Source organism: Ammodytes marinus (assembly GCF_949987685.1).
Source record: "Ammodytes marinus genome assembly, chromosome: 11".
Lineage (NCBI taxonomy): Eukaryota > Metazoa > Chordata > Actinopteri > Uranoscopiformes > Ammodytidae > Ammodytes > Ammodytes marinus.
The window spans coordinates 9,283,399-9,307,024 of record NC_137215.1 but is presented as its reverse complement, the minus strand read 5'-3'; the positions used below and the strand labels follow the sequence as shown (position 1 = coordinate 9,307,024).

Below are 23,626 nucleotides of genomic sequence, written 5' to 3'. Positions count from 1 at the left end.
GGTGGAACATCCTGTTTTGGACGTAAACACTGTTGTGCAGCCAGGGCTTTTTCCTCCTCCCCGCTTCTTTGGAAAAACAATCCGGCCTATCACTTTGTATCAGCAACCAGCCTTCTCCTGTGGCCGATAATACGCGCCGACACAAGCCTTTAATGCAGTTTGAAGAGAGAGAGATCCGTCTACAAGTAAGGCTTGTTATAATGTGGCAGGTGCTCCAAGTTGCTTTCAGCGACTTGGACAGACATAAGAGGGACATGATAGGAAATCCCAGGGAGGAACAGACTTGCCCAGCTGACGTGTCCGTCTGTCAGCCTAACAGGTCCTGGGGATATTTTCTGTTGACATCACCTCCTCTGGTCAGCACTTGCTGGGGAACCTGCCAGGGATATTCCATGTATAGACTTCCTGCTATTTTGTGTTTGGGGCTGGTAGGCAAAATAAGGGCATTACACAGATGTTTACCTAACTGGATGTATTCTTCAAATAGCCTAGGTTTTTGTAAAGCAGAAAAGGAACAAATGACACCAAAAATGAATCTGTGGACATTAAAAAGCAATGAAGTTTGAGGCAGTGAGCTTTGATTCAAATGGTTCTGAATTGTGATGCAGGAAGTGAGTGTGGGTGAGCGAGCGAGCACAACTTCTAAAGAGGATCTGGAAACTTCTGCAGCTTATTCAGACCTTTGATCTGTCAGAAGTCACAATCTGTCTTCAACAAAAATCTTGTTTCAACACCAAACAGGTGTTTTCCGAAAGCATTAACGTAATGAGCTGAAATGAAACCAGACGTACGAGTGCAGGTTGTACATTTATTTCATGTCCATTCCACTCGAAGAAATGCCTTGTATTCTTACTCCTTCACAAACAGCTCATAAAAAACAGTCACTTACAAAAATATACATTGATATTAGAAACTGAAAACTTGAGATTCAGTGTTGAATTCAAATATACAATTTGCATATTAAGAAACTACAAAAAAATAAACACGTCAGGAAAAAGGTGGCTTTGATTGAGGCTAGTTTCTTGGAGAGAACAGGGAGCGCAAGCATTCCAAAAGAAGGCACTGTCATTTTTACAAACTCCTCATAAAGCTTATTGAGACTACATTCAGCAAAAAAATTAAGAAAAATCACCATTTTCCTGTGTGCGCAGAAGATCTAGAGGAAAGTCATGGGTGTGAGTAGACACTTCTTTCTGTTGTTGAGCCCTCACTGGTTCAGTTTCTCCAGAAAAAACAAAAACAAAACTCAAGCTAAATACAGGAGCGCCCAGCTACTGCTACAGTACTACATATCTAAGGTTAGCTGACTTTGGAAAGGTCATCAGGTTGAAAAGACAGAGGGGGCTATTTTTTTTTCAAGACAAACCCTCACTTTCCTTCTCCTGAGTTAAGCCGATTACCCAATAATAAAAAACAACTAAAGTAATCGCTTTTCCATTCAAACTTAAAGAATGTTCAAGGCAAATGTGTCATCAAGAAGCCAGCCGTTTACAACATACTTAATCCTTCCATCTCCTATATCACTTTCATGGTCTTTCCCTTTCACAATTGACAAACCAAACTTCCTCCACGCTTTCTTACGGCCCTTCTTAATAGTCATCTCTTGGTACATCTTCAACGTCCAATCACCTTCCTCAACAGTCCAGACACAGTCTTTAAAAAAAAAATCCTCCTATAAGAAAATGTTCAGTTCCTTTCAATCTGATCAAGATCCAGCTCTCCCCCGAGCTGAAAAATGTCCCTCTGTGTCATCCCACAGTCACCCTTCCAGAGGGTGTGTTTAGGGCCCATGGCGTCTATGGGAGACCCGGGCCGTGAGTCCACGCTACAAGCCGAGTCGCTGTCCAGCTCCTCATAGGATGAGTCCTCTTCTTCCTCTTCGTCATCGCGTGTCATTCCCTGCCGTGCCTCCATTCCCACCTCGGACGCAGCGGAGAAGTCTAATTGGCTGTAGGTCTCACAGGTGGCCGGGGCCAGGCTTGATTGACAGAAGTCAGTCGCAGAGAATCCGGGGCAGCTCAAGCTCTGAAAAGTCTGAAGTTTCTGTACAGGAGGAGACAAAGAGGTAAAAAAATATATATGAGTGGGGTTGATGCACCTTATGCTCATGTTCACATACTGGCTTTAATGAGTCTATAAAAAGTAGAAATGTTTGTCAGGGGAGATCCAAGCACGGGGGGGGGGGGGGGGGGTGATTTTCAGAATGCCAGTTTGAGTTTTGAGTTTCAGTTTAGGCAGCCACAATCTCGCCTTCCCTTTCATCGACGGCATGCGAACATGTAAACACGAGTATGCACACAAGCCAATCGAAGAATGTACATAACTCTTGGAGCTTCTGAGGTTGCTTGAGAAAGAAAAACACACACACGCACACACACAAAATGCTGGAGATGAGTTGCAACCACAGAAAAGTATCTTGTTTCACACTGTGCTCCAGGCCCCCATGTATCACTGTGCAGCACATTCTGCATGACTGGGAATCCCAAACTTGCGTACAGGGGAGTACATTTCTTGTTTAAGCCATCGTTGTTCACAGTTGCTACGATGATTTGTGGCACTGAAACCCTAGGGAGAGTTGGGGGGGGAGGGGTGGGGGGAAAAACGGTACGTGAACAACTGCCCGTGTTTTTGCTCTCAACACTTGACCTTAGGGGAGATTTAATTCACTAAGAAGACGTCCCGGTTTTGCTTTCAAGCTCTCTCTTTCCACACTGAATTCCTCTCTGCAACAAAGAAAGGGGCAGCCGTGCAGCGCAGCCAAGGGGTTAATGATCTCTGGAGTGCCCCAGCAGCAGATGTTGGAGGCATGGAGGTGAATAGAGATGAGGTTTTTTTTCTCTATAGAGCCTCGCCTTACATGACAGACACCTCTAATGTTCCCTAGTGTGTTAGGACATTGCTTTTTTTTCCCTGTTACAATGAGCTGGCAGTCTCTCTTTCTTTAAGTCTGACTTTAGTAGGCTCACTTTCTTTCCTCCCTCTGCCACGATTTAGCACGGTCCCAAATCTTTATAAGAAAAAAAAAACTATGACGCAGGATTTTTGGACGTCTGAGTTTAAAGGTTCTTTTGGCCGGATTACCTCGACATGAAAGCTGCTCAAACTCAGCTAGGATACTTCATCTGCGAATGCCTTGAGGTGATTGTGTGAGTAGCGCTGCAGTTTCCCCACCACTCGTGTGGAAAAGGGGATTTCTGAGGCCCTCTCTCTCTCACTGTTTAACTCCCAGTATTACCCCACTACTAATTATCACAGCAGAGGAGGAGACCAAAGGAAGAGAGAGAAAGGACGTGGGGGGGAGGCAACTTCTCCACAATATGCTTTCTATAAAATCTGCCCAGGCTAAGTGGGATTTGGGTGGGAGTGGTAGGTTGGGGGAGCAGGGTTGGATTTCTGATGTGTACCCAGCTTTGCCTGTGCGTGTGCGTGTATGTATGTATTTCTCTTTCACTCGAGCATACCCCCACCCATATGGAACACATTCAAACCATATTCACTCTTACCACACACACACACACACACACACACACACACGTAGGCTGTCTAACCTTACCCACTGCCATAACCAGGAGTTGGGTAGATCACTTCCCTATAGTCTAATCATTTACTAAAAAATCATTTTCACAGTGAGTGACTCACAATAAACACTTAAAGAGAGTGGTCATATTTGAAGCAACAGTCGTTATTATAAAGTATCAAGCTCCAAAAAACGCTTGATGCTACATTTTTCAGCATGGAACTAACTTCAACCCTTCTTCTACAGCAAACCAACGCAACAATGCTGAAAGGGGAAGTGTGGCCCTGGCATCGGTTTATTAAACTAATGGCAGACCAAGCTGTTTAAAAAAAGAAAACCGACAAAGTCAACCATCATACGGCATCCTGTTTATAACTAGGGATTTCACGTTGTCTTCCGCATTGTGAGACACGCACAAATGCAGAGGTTTTTGTCGCACACATAACACTCAGAAAATGCATACATCATGTGTCATGTGTTTACATTGTTTGATACTTGAGTGAGAGAGGAGGACTCAAGTATCTGATACTGATAACAATGAAACTGAAAAGAGAGAGGCAAATAAAGGAGAGGCTATTATATATAAAACATGCAGGTACTTTACAAGGTACCATACAGTAGATTTGAAATATTTCTTCAGTATAGCTCAGTGCTGAAATTAGGACAGTAAACAACCTCCAGCAACGTTCTGCTCGGAGGAAAAGAGGCAAACAGATGTCCAACACAGCAAACAACTGTAAAACAAAAGAGAGGGGCCAAGGTGCAAACAAAGACAGGCAGTACTAACTCATTCCTGACAGCCAGACTACATATTTGCACACCTCCGCATCAATTATCTGTGCTGATGTCGGTGCACGAACGCCTTTGGTTTTGGTCTGTGTCTGTGTCTCTGTCTGGAATTCACTGTAGCGCAGAGGGAATGTATGGTAGATAGCCTGCGTGTGATACGTGGAAGTGAGATGAAAAAGGGCAGATATGTTAAGTTCGAGCAAAGGTTGAACAGGCAGAGGTAATGTGTGACTTGCACAGTGCTGCTTGGTGATGCTACACAGAGCACCAGTGGGACTTGTCACGACGTGTCGCTACACCCCGGCGAGCGCCGCGCCTCAGGACGCCCACCTAGGTGTTCCCATAAGCCTGCAGGGCCTGATGCTTAGCTATGATCACCATGCCTGCCATCCCAGGAATGGAGAGAGGTGGAGAGAGAGGAGGGGAGTAGCTCCAACTTGGCCCAGCGAGCTTGATATTAATAGAGAGGAGTGAGGAGCTTGTCTGCCAGCTTCCCCTGCAGATACAATACCACCTTTCTTCACCCTCCTATTTCTCCCCTGAATGCGAAAGCACCAGCGCAGTCAGGCATTCGCTTAACACGCCCCCTTTTAGCACCTCTTCCGCTAAAACAGCTACGCCCCAAGATAACCTACAACTATTCCTCGAAATCTAGGAATGCCAAACGTTAAGTTGTGAAACGGGGCGACTGACTAGATTACGCCGACATACATCAATTCCAATGAAACTGGTCTGTCTGGCCTCACACAGGCCTGTTTCCTCAAAAGCAAACTGTGAGCTGCTTCGACAATCATTCAGCGAGTGACCTAGAATCAGGAGATAACATTCTCTGTCTGACAGCCCGTACGCCCACTAGTATGGAGAGGAAAAAACAACGAGGAGCCAAGGTGGAAGGGCAGCCAGGGATAAAAATGAGGCAGCGCACGGCGGAGTTGACGGGGGATGATATCCAAGGAATTTTGGGGGTGGTCGCACGTAAATCCCTACGGTAGCCCAGCTATAGCCGATTAGCATGACATGCATCCGCAGAATTCACACCCGCCTTCATTGACGTGGTTGAGGAATCTAGAGGCCAAATTACACCATGTTCCACTGACAACACACACTGGGGACTTGTTACATGTAGACCCTCGCAATCCGTACCTCCAGCAGATTTTAGAAACAACCTTCTGCAGATTAATGGATAAAAAAATAATATTAAAAAGCATCTGTACCGAGAATACAAGACACTCCTTTAGGTGCAGATGAATGTCACTTAGTAATGACATAGTTTGGTGTGAAAAAACATGCACAGACCAAATTTTCTTTTTCGTCACCTGGATTTTATGACTGCATTACTCATCCACACACACCTATAAAAACGGAGGAGGAATTGTGGTTCAAGTGTGTGTAGGTGTGAGAATTACACCCAAAGTCCTGGCCGAATGGAAAGCCTTTTTAGCCTGAGAGTGCTTTGATGAAGATCCACCCTGTTCTTTTGAGGGCGCTGGTGAAACGTGCGTGTATGTGCATGTGTGCCAGGGTAAAAAGGAGATAGAAGGTCACTTGAATCGCTCCAGCTGTCACGGATCACGTCACAAATCAAGTTTCCCCAAAAGCAACTGAAGTAAACCAGTCCAATGCCAGAAAGCTGTATAATTCTGGGTACAAATCCTTTCCACAAATCATGAAAAAAAAATATATAAATAAAAAAATACCATAAGAGGCGTGAAAATTTCATCTGTTCCCAACCTCAATGGTAATTCTTATGTTTTGTCTTTCGTAGAATAAATGCAGGTTGTAACCCGCCCTGCATTGCCACACACTATTACTTATTTTTTTCCAGACAGTTTGCCAACAGCTAGCTTTTTCTCTTAGCCCTCACTGAGCCAAACCAACTTGTTAACCATGTGAATCTTCAATGGGAGTTTCAGAGTTATTCATTTATTTAAGTAAGTAACCAGTACAACCCCTGCTTATTAGGTTCCTGGGCACACACTCGATGCAGCCTTTGACCTAGCTAAACAAAAGACTAACATCAAGTTATGTCTGGGTAGCGTAGGGAGAGAAAGAGAAGTGAGACAGTAAATGTGTTCTAAATGGTACTGTATGTGCCGTGTAACTGCTTACTTCCCTCACTCTAAGCATGCAAGGGAGTGATAAAATCAGTCATAATAGATCTGAATCGACCCATCTAACCTGCACGACCTGACTGCTTTCAACAGTGCAGCTGCTGAGTGCATGCATGCAAACTTTCAAGTCTGTTCAGAACCCAAAAAATATAGAAGAACTTCAGGGGAGAAACAATGGGCTCTGCCTGGGAAGAGACACTACGAATGCCTTGAGGTGTGCTCCTGCACTGGAGCATTGCTGCAACCAGAGGGAAAACGCAAAACTGACTCCATGTGTGATCACCGTGCTTGATTTTCCCCTCTTAGAAGCTGGCATGAGCAGAGGAAACACGCTCTCTAGGCTCCATTACCAAAGGCCTGTTTATCCAACCTTGGCTAGGTCCTGAGGTTGACTGGCTGGGAACACAAGCCTTGGGTGGAGGGGTAAAATTGATGGCTTGATGGTTTCTAATGAGAGAACAGGAAAAAGATGAGATTTCCGTTGACAGAAGGCATGAAAAAAGGAAGTTTTGAGTGCAATCTTGCGAATGTTCTGAGACACCATATCCCGTCTTGAGTACAGGTTAGCTTTGGTTATCAGGGGCTGCTGTCGGTGCAATCGCTTCAAGAGCATTTTGTATATGAATAATGAAGCAGGATGTGATCTTAGATTCAAATCTTACAGGGCTCTGCAAAAACATCACAGCACTGCCAAGCATCAAAACAGTGCACGTCATTAAAATACTTCTACGGTTCTATTTTGGGTTTAGGTTTGTCCGGGGGTCATTTATACTCGCCGGCTGTCCCACTGCTTCCTGTTACCTTATATAAGGATAAACAAACTCTGGTTGTAGGGAAAGCAATTGGGAGTTCGGTGCGTTCCAAAATATCCCCACTATTAATCACCTTTTTGCTCCGCTCTGACTGGCCTGATCGGAGACAGAAAGCAAAATAAAAAGGGATGATGGAAAAGCATGGGGTTAGAAGTAGCAGAGAGGAAGCAAATTAACGGTGAGGGGTCCGACCTTTGGATGGGGCTGTTTACCCAACAGAGTAAATGAAATGATAAACCGGAGCCGGGCTTGCTAGAGCGTGGAGCCAGGCAGCGTGACCGAACATGTGGAATGCTTCTCTAGCAGGCACCACTCCCTGGGTAAGGCAAGCCTGAGATCACTTAGCCCTGAAGCCTCGGACCGACGACCCAGAAAACTTAATTCAGCCCGATTTAATCCAGTCCCCTGATCAGCCTCGCAGAGACAGGCCCCTGTTGTGTTTGAGGATGTGCCGAATTTACCCTTGGTCGCGAGAACAAAAAGGGTGTTTGTCTGTGTGGTAAGGCCTTTTGGTACAAGATTAAATGAAATGCAATATAGGGTATTTTGCAGCATTAAAGCGAGGTTAGGAATAAACCGATGGCGAGTTATGCTTAATCAGTGAATGACAGTGATATTAAAGCCCTGTGAAATGAGTCAAATTATAAAAGCACGCAATGCATTCAAATTAATGTGTGTGTGTGTGTGTGCGTGTGCGTGGGCGTGTGTGATTTTGTCTGCGTCAACATTTCCTGCTAACCTGAGTCATCTTTGCCAGATCCAGGGAGGGCCGCTGCTCCTGGGTATCTTCTGGCCTCCTGCGCTTCATACCAATCTTTTTGTCGTTCAACACACAGGGCTGGGACCTGCTCCGGGACAGACCCCCCATGCCCGCCGCTCTCTGCCCCACTCGCCTACCCAAGTCTGGGGTGGAGTCTGGAGAGCTGGCCTCCGAAGCCTCTTCCCTCTGGAGCTCCGGTAGGCTGATCTGCTCGTGGGAGAGGGACAGAGGCCTGAGGAAGTGGTGATCATGCGAGGAGGGAGACGTAGGGGAGACTGGGGAGGCAGTGAACTGAGGGTGGAGAGGCAGTCGCTGGTTGAAGAACGGCAGGTCCAGAGTTCCCTCCGACGGGAGGCTAGAGTGCGACGGCAAACTGAAGCTGGAGCGCCGCTGCATGATGGGAAGATGGCCGCTGGTAAAAACACCACTTCCTCTGACACTTCCTCCACTGTGGCACCTTCGTTTCTCCACCGTTGTCCACACTCGAGAGCCCTGGGGCCTCCAAGATGAGCGAAATCCACCCAGTTCATCGGAGAACGACAATGAGCGACACTGGCGTTTGGTCGGTGGTGCGACAGGAGCTTGGCTGGTAGCTGTAGTGGTGTACTGTGCAGTAGTGGTGGCAGTGTGGGAGGGGGGGCTGGTCATGCCAACGTTGCCCAGGCTGAGGTCTCGTATCAGGCTGGTGATTGCCTTAGCGTTGCCAGGCTCCTTGGCCCAGTGCCAGTTCCCCGGCTCAGGCATCACATCCCACAGGCTCTCCAGACTGGCACCAGCCTGACAGGGAGCTCGCTGCTGGATGGCACAGCTTTGTCCCAGGTCCAGCCACCTATCCGCCTCTGCAAGATTCAAAACGATACAAACTCAGTCTCCTTGACCTCAACTAAAGTTATTTTAAGGTGAAACAATAATAGGGTTAATAAGGTCAAATTCTTTACTTATAGATACCATGAAACTTTGCAAGTTAATCGCTTACATCAAAAACATTGTTTTTTGTTTTCACAAATGTTTGATAAATATGCAAATTTGGCAATATCCAACCAATCATGCGTGGATGTGGATCTCTTTAAAAAACTAAAATCTAGATGTTGGATAAGTTACAAGCTGCAAGACGTAATTTTTTGCTGCGATTTCTAGTAGCATTGACTGACATTCAATTCCCATTGCATTTTATGACATCCATCTATTTTTGTAAGTCTGAAGATGTTTATTTATGGTTGTAAAGAATATGGTAGTGCTCATTATACACCCACAGTATATTGACTTGTTGATGATACCACACAAACATTAGAATCAAGTTTCTGTCTCCATGACTTTTAAAGTTATGAACAAAAAAAAGCTTGTCTATGGTAAAGAAATTCCTCAGTCCAAGACATGTCAGTCAACTAAATATTCTAGGTGCTATTATTGAGACATCCAGCAGACTAACACATTCCTGACTGTCGAAACCTGGACTTGACAGAATGCAGATTCCAAAAACATCAACTACATATTACTGATTAAGAATCAGCCAATGAAACAGTTGGCAAGTCTTTCCTATCAGTCAAGTGTTAAGCAGGGTATGCTCCAGAGAGCAGTATGGCTTGCCAGCCGTCTCACCATCAGCACAAAAGAGTCTATCACACAGTTGTGGGAGATAATACACCTACAGTAAAATGGAATAGTGGCTTGAGCTACTAAGCCAAGTGGTTAAGTTGTGAATCTATTCAAGATTTTGGCAAAAAGGGACCCGTGGCTGATCCAAATCCTGTCCTCTTTGGATGCCTGTTTCTAATTTTGGCATGCTCTCGTGCAGACTGGTGGACGGAAATCATTGTTTTGGGCGGACAAACAATGCGCGGGGGCTACTGCGACGACCTGACAGGAATGTTAGGAAAACAACTTGACAAAGGGAGAAAGGGATGAACTTCAAAAGGCCAGCCTTTGAAAGCTAGTGACAAAGTGCTGCTTCAACTAATAAGGCATGTTAGACAATCTTAATGTCAACATTAACAGTGGTAACATGTAGGCCACGCTCCTCCCTGTGACGTTAGCTCGGTCTCCTCGAAAAAGAAAGAGTGTGTGACAGTGTGTGTGTGTGTGGGGGGGGGGGGTTATATTTACAGTAGCTTGTCTTTTAACACAGGGGGTAATTACTGCAACATTAACAGAGTCGAAGGGTACATTGTTGACATAGGCAACAGCGTATTCAATTACAAGTCACTCGCATGAGAGCGGTGTGCAACGTTGTGTAGAGGCAGGTGCACCCTGATCATGAGAGGGGGATGAGTGACAGACAGATAAAGGGAGAAGTGAGAGAGACTGAGGTGATGGGGACAAACAAAGAGACGGTTATAGTGGGGGGGGGGGGGGGGGGGGGGTCGCTGAACTTGATGGTTCAACTTATCAAGGGACTTAAAAGAGCAATCCATTAAGCCATTACATTTATGGACTTGTGTTTTGACAGAAGAATCCCCCCTCCACCCTTTGTACTGTCCAGATCTCCAGCTAATGCATATTATTGCCTTAAAAGAGGAAGTAAAGATTGGAAAGACAAACATAAAGAAACATGCGTGGAGATGACTCACCCACAGTTCCACAGGAGAAGAGGGTGGTCCCTCTGCTCATGGTGTGGAGGTCACGCTGAGGAGGACAAACAGAATTAACAGTTTATACAAAATAAGGCAAAATATATATATGTGTGTGTGTGTGTGTGTGTGTGTGTGTGTGTGTGTGTGTGTGTGTGTGTGTGTGTGTGTGTGTGTGTGTGTGTGTGTGTGTGTGTGTGTGTGTGTGTGTGTGTGTGTGTGTGTGTGTGTGTGTGTGTGTATACGTTTACTACTCTAGAACATGTGGTTTTATTCACTAGCTTTTTTTCCCCACTAGGAAGTAATGTTATTTAGGGGGTATAACAAAAAAGGTGTTGGCTACACAAGCCTCCTGTCTTCTTATCAGAAACCTATCCTCTCACACAGTTCACGTCTTACAACAGGGTGGAGGCTGTCTGCACAAAGGACAAAGGGAAAAGGAGAGGATACAATGCTCTGACTCGCCTTGAGGTTACTACCACAACTAAAAATGTTTTCTTAAGATACGAGGCACCGAATCCTGACAACGAATCCAGACTATTATGTTCAAGAGGACGATTAAATGAAACAATCAAATCAATCAGTAAACTAAAACCTCAGGCCTTAAGATGGTGAAATGAAGAGTGAAACGATTATAATAATATAGATACACAAACAACTAACCTTCAGATTTTAACTGGTTAACTTTTTTAAGAGAAGTCAAAACCAAATTAAGACATCTTGGTATTAAAGAATTTTTCTGATACACCCCCACTCGAGAAGTAGGATAATGTCTGAAGTGCTAACACTACATGCAGGGGTTAGCAAAACACTACGTGTTAGCTAACTCTTCAGAATATGCTGTTTCATCTTTTGTTTTACAAATGTGTAATACACAAAATACAAGCTATAGAAAAACTGAGAGTTGTTATTAAGTATAGCCTATATGTTGTTTAAGTTTGGACTGATTTACTTTATGCTAGCTAGGTAGGCTAGGCCTAAACACCACCCTGGACCTCTTTTTACTGAAATGTATGTGAATTTTCTGATCTGGCTGCATGTAAGCAAATCCAATAATGTGACAAATGAACCTTCTTTTTATTGTAAAAATAACTTCACCTACTTACTCGCATTGTGAAAGTGAGTGTACGTGACTACGGGTTGCCTTGTAATATAATCACTGAGCTATTAATTTTGCTGACTCTTGCTTCCCATGTGAAACACTGTGCAGGTAGTTAACAACCGGTTTTGCTCTGTGTGGAAACTGGAAAGGTCACGTCTCTTACCAGCCGTCTCTCGATGGTCTTGGGCCTTACATCATTGACACCCTTCTTCTTTTCCAGTGCTTTCAAGAAAATGATCACCATGGTAACACGTGGCTCTGCTCCAGTCCACCGGGATGCAGAAGAAGGCCAAGGTGGGCATCCATCTTAGATGAGGATGGAGGGCAGATAGTGCATTTGGGCAAAACAGTTGGCCGGTTGGTGACCTCCCATCTGCAGAGCAGCTGTCAAATCGCTGACAAAGATGATGAGGGTGGAGGAGGTTGAGGTAGGAGGCTGTCGCTCACACTTTAGCTGATCCCTGTGTCGACAGAAAGAGATGAGTGAGTGTGTCAGTACAACTGAGCAGAAAGTTTTCATATATGGCTTATATTAAGGACTTATCACAACACACTAGGGCTGCACAATATATCGAATTTTCATCGCGATGACGATATTGGCTTCCCACGATGACGTGTACATGAATGTGCGATATTTTAAATGTGTGCTCAGCTGCGAAGCAAATCAATCCCTCCCCAAACCACTCGCTGATCATGTGCCTGTTCATGCTCCAACCTGGCAACCCCAGGTTCCCCGAGAGCTGTCAATCAAAGTCCAGTGGCTCCGCCCCCAAAGTGTGAACAATTTTCTGCCCGCATAGACAGAAAGCACTCCAAGAGCCGCGCGAAGAAGCAAGCTGCTGCTGCTTATCGCGCGAGCGAGAGCAGACATCTGCGCTTGTGAAATCACATACATCCCCTTGTTAGTCTCTTTTTTTGTGTGGGACCGGATTTATAACCCATTATTACATGACACTTTGCCAGGTCTGTTATCCAGCCAGACAGACCGCTGTCAAGAGTATAATGTATAGCGAACGGGTCACCTAAGGACCTACGTCATAGTTTTGATGGATAGACGTCCACAAACAGGGCTACTACTCGTTCAGAAAACAATGGAATACTTTTTCAACACGTCTTTGCATGTATCAGGAGAGCAGGGAACACAGGAGTCATGGTTAATGTCCGACAGGACTCCAGCAAGACGACGTGAGTACGTTTTGCTTCAGGCTGCAGCCCGCCATGTAAATGTTCGGCAGTCATTTTCTCCGTGAATTGTTATAGATTTTGGGGAATAATGCTTTGTTAGCTAGATGGAGCTCTGGTTAAGCATGTTGGCCGATTACATTTAGGCCTACTGTTTGTACAGTGTGCGAGTCTTGAGTTGTGTTAGCAAAACAGTAGCTCTGTGGCTAACAGCTGAGCCGGAGCCTTCAGTCAGCTGAAGCAGTCTAGCGGGGCGAGCAGACTATTCCACCGTTGCTAGTTCGTATCCTTGGTCGTTCCTATTTGCTGGCGTATTGAACTACGTTTTCATTACATAAGAACCTAGTGGGTTTGCAATGACTATTCCAGTTATTAGACAAGCTCCCAGGGTTGCTAATAACTCCATACAGTCAGTGCCTCAGCGTACACACGACCTGAAGCGAAGATGAAACCTCGCGTTGGGAGTAAAGGCATGAGAGGCAGCAACATTTAACTAACGTGTTGCTGAGTGTTACCTGCCACTTCCCGTCTCCGTCCTTTCAAATTAAATTCCGACATAGTAGAGCCATATAGGTTGTGATTTATTTTGACAGGGTGCAGCTCATAATATACTTATTTTAGTTATACATTGTGGGCACAATTTTATTTAGTTCAAAATCAAGTTTTATACACATCCATCATGCAGGTACAATGAATGGAGTAAAATATTTTATATTTTTGCTTTTAGGAGATGCAATGAGGTCAGGTGAGGAAACAAAGATGTGTTATTCAACAGAAATGTAGCACAAGGAAAAATTAAAGCAGTGCTCTGTTGATTTGATTTTGAGTAAAGTTTTGGTGCAATATTTTGATTTATATTTTCTTTGTGGAAATGCATTGACTTCAGGTAAATATTTATTATATTTATGCAAATATATGTACATTATCAGTAATATTGCATAGCCGATCACATGGATATGAAAGCGCTGTTATGTTTACGTGACAATCCAATAAAAATATTTTACTCACTACAATTACTGAATAATCGTGGTAAAATATCGTGATATCAATATTGACCAAAATAATCGTGATAATCATTTTGGGCAATATCGTGCAGCCCTACAACACACAATAGCAAAAACAAATTAGGTGCAGAATAATTATTTTAGCGAGTACATCAGTACTTTCATTTAACCATACATCATACAGGACACTTTTTATCATGTATGGATGATTATGTATTATGCATTTTTTTTAATTGTATATAGCTATTGACGTAAATCTATTAGCCCACACTATTTGACCATTTAAATCTGGCCTTGTTTCAATCCTGAACAAACTATTTTGTAAATCAACTGTGTTTTTGAAGTAGAAAAGATACAAGGCTGCTGTTAATGGCTTATGGTTGAAGCCAACTGCTCACCCCTGGCCATAAACAATGATTCACAACTAAGGTTGACCCCAATACCATTAAAAAAATTGATGAATAGCATAGTTTCACAGCTGACAGTTCTTTTTCCATTTAACACCCTGACACTTAACCACTCAGTTCTCTATATAAGTCTAAAAAGCTACTATTCCGGTAATCAAAACTTGCTTCCATGTGCTAAATATTTTCCTTCTTAGTCCTGTGAATAATTAAACATTTTGGCATGTCATTATGTCAACATGATCCACAGAAAATATGGGAATTTAAACGTGCGGTGACAGAGAGCAAAGTTTAGCTAATCTGGGAAAAGCACATCACTCACTTCACATGACTACAGATGTGGCCTAAGAGAAACATGAATAGACTGCCTTGCGCCCACAGATGGTGAAGCACAGCCAGTAGCTGCTGCAGTAAACAAACTCTTCAAACGCTCCGAGGGAGTTATATGTACGGCAGATGGCCCATATGCTTTGACAAACATGCAGTCATCATATCTGCTGTGCTCAGCCTTCGCGACACCATTTAATGCTTGGGAAAGAGTTAATGGTGGGCATGTTCAGTTTTTTCTTTTTTTTCTTACTACACGGGGGAAAAAAGCAGGAATAGCTGAAATGACCTTGGAATTGAGCCCCTCTCATTCACTTAGCCAACCACTGGACACACTGACATCATCCAAGAGAGTACCAACATGGTTCACATCCCCACAATCAACTGCTGGCTAATAGCAGCTCTCTGCTGAGGAGGAGCTACACATGAGACTAATGGATCTACCAGGCCTACTATGTTATCCTGCCCCGTGTAACATGTGGTTTCACGTGAGGTAACCGTTGTTGCACTTAAATAAACATCCTTTAAGATAGAAGGACGAAAGTGTTAGTAAACAAGCTTTGTGGGACAGTAACTTTTGCAGAGAGTAGATGGGCAGGTTCTTCATACAGGGAACTGATGAAGCAACTTTACACCAGTTAAGTCATGTGTCTTGTTACTTCACTATGTCATCTCCATCATTTCCCCTCTTCCCCGGCCTCATGACTATAGGAAGACTATAAATGCTTCATGTAGGCCGGCCCCAAACCAACTGCTAGCATATGACTCCCATTATCTCCATTTATGCCGGAGAGTCAGTGGAGCACAACTGGGCCTCCGCGTGGCAAGAGGGGCTGCTGTTGGGAGTTGGAGGAGGGAATGTTCTTCTTGATCAGTTTTGCAGATTACTTTACTGATTAGGGCTGACACCGAGTAATGGGTGTAGCAATGTAGCAGGGTTGGTGTGTGTGTGTGTGTGTGTGTGTGTGTGTGTGTGTGTGTGTGTGTGTGATACAGTGCGGGAGTTGTGGAGCATGACAATCCTGTGCAAAGGTTGTTACAGTGCGCGCCGTCTGACTGATGGAGTTAGGAAGTGTGACGTATTCCCTCGGGTCTGAAACAGCAACTCCACAGTGAGAATGTGTACGGATATGCTAACCGGTTTATGCTAACCTGCCCGTGTGTGTACGTGTGTGTGTGTGTGTGTGCCTGTGTGCGGGGTCATGGGAGAGGGCATGCGTAGTGTGAATTCAGACCTGGAGCCGTGTTTACTTAATGACCCGACTCGTCATGATGGGCTAAACAGAGCTCAGTTGAGAGAGAACTGTAAAGCACTTGTGTGTGGAGCCCCTATACTGATCAGATCTCAGATTATTTGTACTGCTTCAAAGTGAGCAACACCTCACATCTTGAAAAAAACCTTTATTACTTGACTAGCTTTCATACTAATACATTAATCCAGAAATAGGTCAGTTTGTAGTTGATGGGTCAGTCTCTTTACAACCACCATTTCCATTTTGTGACGCTAAATATAATGTCATGGGGCTGCGGCAAAAAATGTCACATGCTCATTTTTACATCATTTACAGAGAATTGTCCAATAAAGGCATCACAAACCTGGACCTATATGAAAACAAGTGGCTTTAATGATAATTTGACTAGTCCTCTCTTGATATAACCCAATATCCCACATAAAAATGTAAACAATCCACATGTCTTTTCACTTGTATGGTTTTTGTTCACATCATTTCATTAGTGTATGAAATGATGTGGCATTAGATATACTATTGAACATAACTCTGTGACTGGGTGTGCAGCAAATTGTGATCAGGAGGAGGACTGGCTCTTGTACTTATCTACTTATGAGACAATCTAGCAATAGCGCCAGTCCAGAGCACATGTTTACTGAGCCATGCCAGATGTTAAATGATGTCAAATCTGGTCTCTGTAATTGTTCAGATGTCATATAACATCTGATTGGAACAAAACTGGAAGGAAAATGTAATCACTAAATGGAAATTCAGATATTGTTTGGGCCTAGGAAAACACAGTCTGGGTTCATGTAACAAAATTTGACCTCCATGGTGGCCAAGAAAAAATCTAAATGGCAATTCAAGGCAGATTTGTGTAAGCAGGGGTGCAGACAGCAGCTCTTCGCTAACAAAAGCCAGTGACTCAGGAGGGCACTAGAAAGGGCAGCTAAGATAAAATGGCTCCTTGCCCAGGCTGTGATTTGTACAGGCAGATGAATAGAAGCCTATTTGGGGCCCCCTAAAGTTCTGTGACGGGGTGTTTGGTGTCCATCACCAATTGGCTCTGGTCTCTGCATACTTGTGCGGAGCGCGTCTGGTGTCAAGACTTTGATCGGTGGCTGCAGCTGAAAGAAACCGACTCATTTCATACTAATGAAATGTTGTGGACAAAAACAAATAAAACCCTGCCAGGATGATACAAGTGAAAAGCCCTGTGTGCATATTTCGATTCTTACTTTCAAAAGGTTAATATTGGTGATTCTCTGATCACACTGGCATTGCATATAACAGATATGGTGCAAAAAAAAACTGTTGACATCTGTTTCACATAGTTGATATGGCCATGCGAAACAAAATCTGAAGCATCAAAACAGAAGGTTCTGCACGCTCAGGTTTTTTTTGTAGTGTGGGGTTGAATAAGAGTAAGAGAGCCATTCTTTTGTGAAAGACTGCGGTGTGGATTGTTAATTCAGGGTGAACACACAGCCACCCCTCTCGCATATATTGTGGCCGAGGTCGTAAAAATGGTCCTACGGAGGTCAAGACATACCACTGAATCCTCTGGCCATCACCCTAGTACCCACTGGCACGGGAACACAGGCCAAAGACAACACACCATCACGCCGCTCCATCTTCAGAAGTGCGACAACAATGGAGGAGCTCATTCAGTCAGACTTTATGCGTTGTCAGTAGTCAGACTCTGGCCTCCTGTTGCAGATTCCCCTGAACGTTTCTCCAACGACAGTGACGATCGACCTCTGCATAAACACGGCCAGCACTTAAAAAGGCCCCCCACTTAACTGGCAATTTAAAAAGATCATTCGCTTTTATTTTGACTTTGGAATGGGAGCGGTTACCTAGAACAACAGCTCAGACAGACGCGGGAATCATAACTCAAGTAGAGTTTCTCGCAAATTAGCCATTAAGAGTCAACCTGAAAGTCCAGTTAGTATTGACATTCTTTTCACTCTTAGCTGGCATGAAGACACACTAGCATACAACGCATATAAAAGCACACTTCCCTTTGCAGTATATGGGTTGTGCTTCCCTTGTGGTCACATGTCGCTGTAGAATTGGGTGTGGAGCACACCAACTTCATTACCAAATGCATATAGAGAGACAACAAAGTAATAGCCACAGAACATTGTGACACAGTGCTGCTAACTTCTCATGAAATGCCTTATCGACCTCTCCTGCTTTCAACAAAGAAGACAAGAAGCCAAACTATTGCAACAACCATCTTATCACACTATGGCTTTTACATCAACATCTATATTATGTAAGCTGCATCATAAAGTAAATAGTGACTTGACTCGCCTTCTCAGTCAAGAGAGCAGATAAGTAATGTACAACATGTGTCAAATGATCTAGTTGTAACAGTGAGCATTAAAAGGGGATTTTCTCAAAAGTTTGAGTCAATCAAGCGAGATTTTGCACAGATCATTTCTGTGGGCCAGTTTCTGACTTACTTCATAAAAACAGTTGCTGGGTAGTACACTGTTTCTAGGTATTTAATAGGTAGTCATAGCAACCGGACACAAAACAGAGGACAACAGTGACAACTGGTGATGTGGAAAAGGCAGACATCACCCGGCCGGGGGAAGAATAATACCCGGACAGCTCATCATTTCTTTATCAGGGAGTGTGTGTGTTTTGTTATAGGAACCTGGACCATTGAACCATGCCACTCAACTAAGCTGCAGCACACGGTTACATGCAACCTTCTCCATCTAGGCAGCCTGACATTTATTTAGGGTCAATCCCTGTGTTGCAGACCAGGACTTTGGTTAACTGAACTCTAAAGACGCTTGACAGGCGTAGGATCAGGTGTTTCAGTTTGAGTAAAGGAAGGTATGGGGCCTCTTGCCCCCTGGAGTGACCCTCGCATGCCAAGACTCTCCATACATCAGGTACCCCACTAATTACTCCACCCCCGTCCCCGCCATTATTCCTTGCCTTTCCCTCTGTGGTTTCTTCCATTACCCATGAGTGCCTGTTCTGTTCTGTGCACACTAACCAGAGCTCTAATCCATCACGGATACATTACATGGGAGCCTCCGGCGCAGCTTGCGATCCGCTGCAATTGCTGAGCTCTATAAGGGGAACCACTCCTATATTGTGTAAGCAAATGATGTTATACAGATTGTCACTACCAATTAACTAATAAAAGTTGACATTACTGCAGTTACATAATGCCACGCTAACATTGTGGAGGTGTTTTATGGGTGATTTGAGTGTGTGTGTACGGATGGGAGACACTGTCAGAAAGAAAACTATATGAGCAGCATTCCATTGGCCCATTCATTCATTCATTCATTCATGAGGGGGCTCAGCTCACCATATGGACCCTCTGACTGCTAAGCCTAGTGTGTAGCAGGGATGTGAAACAGATGCAACGCACTAGATTCAAACAAGAATTTAACCGGAATTGGTGTCATTTTGGGTGTTTTCACCCAAACACAGCCTTTACTAATAATAGCGTTAAACCCATCCTGCAGAGCTAAACAGGAAGGAAAACTATTGTCCATGTTGTCAAGAAGTCGGTGACAACATAAATTTTCACTTTAGAACAGGTTTTACATACTTAAGTGCAAAATTGATGACTAGTCTTTTTTTATTTAACTTTTATTGGGAACAATGACATGTAATCAAATCATATCAAAACCAATTGTGGTCAGAAAGTGTGATTTGATTTAATCTTTGCTAAAAGAAACAGAGGGAGAACATTGGATTGTCATTGGATTGTATTGTTGTTACACCATCCCCTACTGTGTGTAGTTATAACGTCTTTATGCTTGGCAACAAGACAGTAGCCACAGCAGATCTTTTATTGTGTTCCTCTTTTACTTTTAACATGCGAAAAGTTGAAGGGGTGAACATTTGAACACAAACCAAGGATTGGCTAAACTTCACATCTCCATCGGCACCATCTTAAATGCACTTCCTGACTTCCTGTAGTAAAATCATCTGACCTGCAGAAAGTAAGCCAATTAGTTGCAAATCTTACTGCTGATCAGTCTTGTGCTTTTGTTTGAAATGATCTGCAGGTGTATGTAAATCATGCTGACAGACTCACACCCAAGTGAGCGTCAATTAGAATATATAACGCAGAGCCGTACAGCCGGGAGTGATGACACATTTAGTCATGATAATTGGTCTTCTTTGTGCAAGCAGGATTGTCAGGCCACATTGGCTCTGTTCTCAAGCCTAGGCTTGCACAACGAGCCAATTTCGGAGGATGTAAATATAGTATCAGGTTAGTCTGAGGAAAAGCTATTGCAGTCTAATAAACTAATACAAGTCTAATAGTTAGGAAGGGGTGCCTACGTTTGTAGAGATGCACCAATCCACTATTTTGCAGTACCATCCAATTACGATATCTGGGTTTTGGATATCGGCCGATACGTATACTGTCCGATATCATAATTATTATACATCGACATTAATCGGACCCATCCCTGAACTTGTCACGACTGTGCAAAACAGGTTCTAAAAATACATCAAAATAGTCCAACTGTGCTTAACACTAACAGCAACTTTCATTTCTCTTTTTTCAAAGGATGCAACTGGTTTATTGTTTCAACAGACTACAAAAAAAGCTATCTCCAAAGTGCATGAATCAGATAGGAGCTATGTGATGGCTGACATTTTGAGGAGAGGCCAAATCCAGAGTATCTGAAGGAAATAAATGGAAGACCAACCACTGTCATTCATAACAAGGCTGTTATGATGACACAGGGGAACAACAGACAAAACATTAGCTCATCTGGACGATAGGTGTCCAGGAAGAATAGAGGTTATTCATGGACGCACACATACACACACCCAGTTTGCATGCAACACTTTCCATCAGAATCTGGATAAACAAACAAACTCTGACTAACAAATCTTAGCTTGTGAAGTGCCTTCTCTTTTTTTAGATGGAGACAAAGTCGATCATTTGAGAGTCAAAAAGCAACACAAACAACTCTTACAAGTAATTCTTTACTATCAAAACTTTGAAACGCCACAGTGGGATGTGTTGATGGGAGCATTCCTGTTGCATCCCAGAATGCTTTTCATCTCTAAGCAGATTCTGGTGCCTGTCTTGGGGGTTGAGGGAGTGCTTCTCTGGTGTATGTGAGAATGCCTCTTTTCTTTTCTTTTCAGCTGCAGGTCCCTGGCTCTGTGGGCGTCGAGACGCCAGACTTACAAATCTATCATGTTAATGAGGGAGGAATATCCAAAATGAAGAATGAAACAGCAGTGACAATAAACATACTGACACAATTAAATAACCAGAAATGTGTTTTCTGTTATCCCCCTGAAGCCAAGTGGTATGTGTTTCAGCGTGTGTCTGAAGCAGCAGCAGTTATGACTGCAGGTCACAGAGTAGAAAGGGAAGCTTCTGAACTGGAGAGTAGCACGGAGGCATGGACGGGCATGGCTAACAATCCTATTCTCGTAGCTTTGCATAAGCCCTTAGGACCAGAGAACGGGTGAAAGAAAGAGAGCCACAGTGTGACTGTGAACAGATGGATAAATAACTGCAAAAAAAGGGAAAAATACTTTTTGAAATATAGAGAAAGTTTTATTTTTTTTTAAATAGCAAAACTGACAGAAGGTGGAAAGTGGCAGAATGTGTGCACTAAGAGAGAGTTGTAGACACAGACTGGAGAGTGGCCCAGTGGCTTGCTCAGCACACAGCTGCCCACTGACAGAATGGGGCTCTAATAGGGCCTTTTGCTTGCAACACAAAGGCGTTGCAAATGTGTGCGTCTTAGGCACACTGGAGTGCAGAGTGATCCCCATTCAAAAACCCACCGGCCTTAATTGCGTCCATAAATTATGTCTATAGTATGTCCAAGACAAGACCACAGAGCAACAATGCCCAAGTAGTTGTTGAGTACAATTGCAATGCGTCAAGTTGGGCTTCACTTAAATTATTATTATTTTTATAAAACACTCATTCTCATCACAGTTGCTGTTGTTGCTGATAAAAAGCTGGTTCACACCAAGCTGGAACATTCCAGTAGCGGTTTACTTCTGGAAATCAAAGCAAGATGTATAATCTTCATAATCTACCAGAAACTGAAAAGGCTGATCAGAAAAACTATAACCACTATTTGTGCTGCCCCTTATCAACATCATCTCCTTTGTAATGGGACACTGCAGCTGACATGTCATCAAGTTGTGTCCCAGCCTTTCAACAGGTGAGAGCAGGACTCCAATCTGCTAACACTATTACCTGTTTCAGTTCAACCCAACCAGCGAGGCAGAGTCAAGGACAGCCAGCCGCCTCCATAGTGGTGGCAAGAAACATTCCCCAGTGTTTTTTTCAATTAGGCTACCCTGATACAAAACCAGTTATTTTATGGTACTGTGTTTAGTGTCCACAAAAATCAACCGACTGCCGTGCGATATAAGAGAGGGCAAAACATATGCACCGACAGCTACTTCCTATAGCTCGAAAAGGAGAGGAAACTACTACACTGGCAAATAAGCAGTTCAGTGCTTTGCTGCCACCATGCTCCATATCCAGAGGCCCTGCTTTTTGAACAAAGAAGGGACTAATGTTGCTGCTACGTGACTGAACTGTGTACTGTGACTAAAAGACACATAACAACATATGAGATATTGTAAGAAGACGATTTATTATATTATTCACGTGGCAATAAACTATTTGTAGATATAGGGTATGTGACTATTCTGTACATTCTTATCAGCATCTTATCAGCTCTCGACTTGGGTGAGCTCAGTTTCAGTTTCATGACATAAATCTAGGCTACAAATCTTCTGTCATGTCATCATCTAAGAGATTTTAAACACAATGTAAACCTAAATAGGACTCTTGAGGGTGCAACACAGACACAATTGAGGAAGAAGAACAAAAGTGACTCAAAGTTTCAGCCGCTTCAACACAAATAATACAAATCACATCCTCTGATGATCTATAGCTGGTATTGCAATGACAACTCGCAATCTCAAGAAAAAAAAAAACTAAATGTGTGGTGGAAATTGTTTGAGAGATATGCGACCAGGCCTGATGACTCAAAGCTCTCAAGCTCCTCAATCTCTTCTCACGAGCTGTGGTGAGGAGCTGCAGGGCTAACCACCTCCACCTTCTTTTTCTGACAACAGCCTGAGCTTTATGGCAGGTTATTGTGTGCACCCAACCTCTAAACAGCCGGTTATTAAGCTGAAAACGTCTAATGCCTGATTTAGTCCAGAAAACGTTGTAACAGCTCAACTGTGGAGTCAATAATGCCACAGACAGGCTGCACTTTTTGTACCTTATCTGGTTTGACAATGTAGCAGCTCGTTGATGAGTTTCCATAATAAGTAGCCTATAGTTTTAAAGAGAATATAATAGGCTACATTTATTTTCTGTGCCCGGAAGTAACCTAACAGTCTTTGACAATGTTATTTCACATAGGAGACTCAGCATGAGAATAACAAGTAAACTTTAGAGCAGCGAAAAGGGAAAAAGTGATGGTGTGCATGTCCGAACACAGTTATAACGATCACGTATCTGAACAAAATGCCTTACTACCTGGCCAGCAGAGGCTCTTTCGAAGTTAGGTCATCTTCAACACAAAGGGAAAAACGAGGGGGAGGGAAAAAATCACAAAAAAAAATAGTTTCTTACAGCAGCAGCCGCCAGTTGAGCGTTGCCAGTGCAGGACAAGCAAGGACTGCGAGCAGCTGAGAGCTCGCTGCTGCTTTCAGCCTTCAGCATTGATTGTAACAATATCCGCGTACGGGCAAACCATGTCGGCGGGGGTGGAGGGTAGGAGGTAACAGAAGGAGAGTTTCTGACAAAAGCAAACGTGTTCACCAA

General features: G+C 43.7%; 1 protein-coding gene across 1 annotated transcript; it reads right to left on the bottom strand.

Moving 5' to 3' along the window:
- Positions 1-788: 788 nt before the first annotated feature.
- On the bottom strand, positions 789-23,499 carry LOC307257965 (protein FAM53B-like). Its single transcript, XM_080037338.1, has 5 exons — positions 23,339-23,499; positions 11,822-12,119; positions 10,557-10,611; positions 7,969-8,828; positions 789-2,043 (listed from the first exon to the last, which is right to left on the bottom strand). Exons 2-5 carry the CDS (start codon positions 11,900-11,902, stop codon positions 1,687-1,689), a joined length of 1,353 nt encoding a protein of 450 aa, XP_079893464.1. The 5' UTR covers positions 11,903-12,119; positions 23,339-23,499; the 3' UTR covers positions 789-1,686.
- Positions 23,500-23,626: the final 127 nt, after the last annotated feature.

Bases quoted from the DNA above. Each gene is read 5' to 3' on its own strand.
- LOC307257965 (XM_080037338.1), bottom strand. From the start codon at position 11,902: ATGGTGATCATTTTCTTGAAAGCACTGGAAAAGAAGAAGGGTGTCAAT. The intron at 8,829-10,556 runs GTGAGTCATCTC...TGAATCTTGCAG, and splicing joins CTTCTCCTGTGGAACTGTGG to AGGCGGATAGGTGGCTGGAC. The intron at 2,044-7,968 runs GTTAGCAGGAAA...CCTCCTGTACAG, and splicing joins ATCTGGCAAAGATGACTCAG to AAACTTCAGACTTTTCAGAG.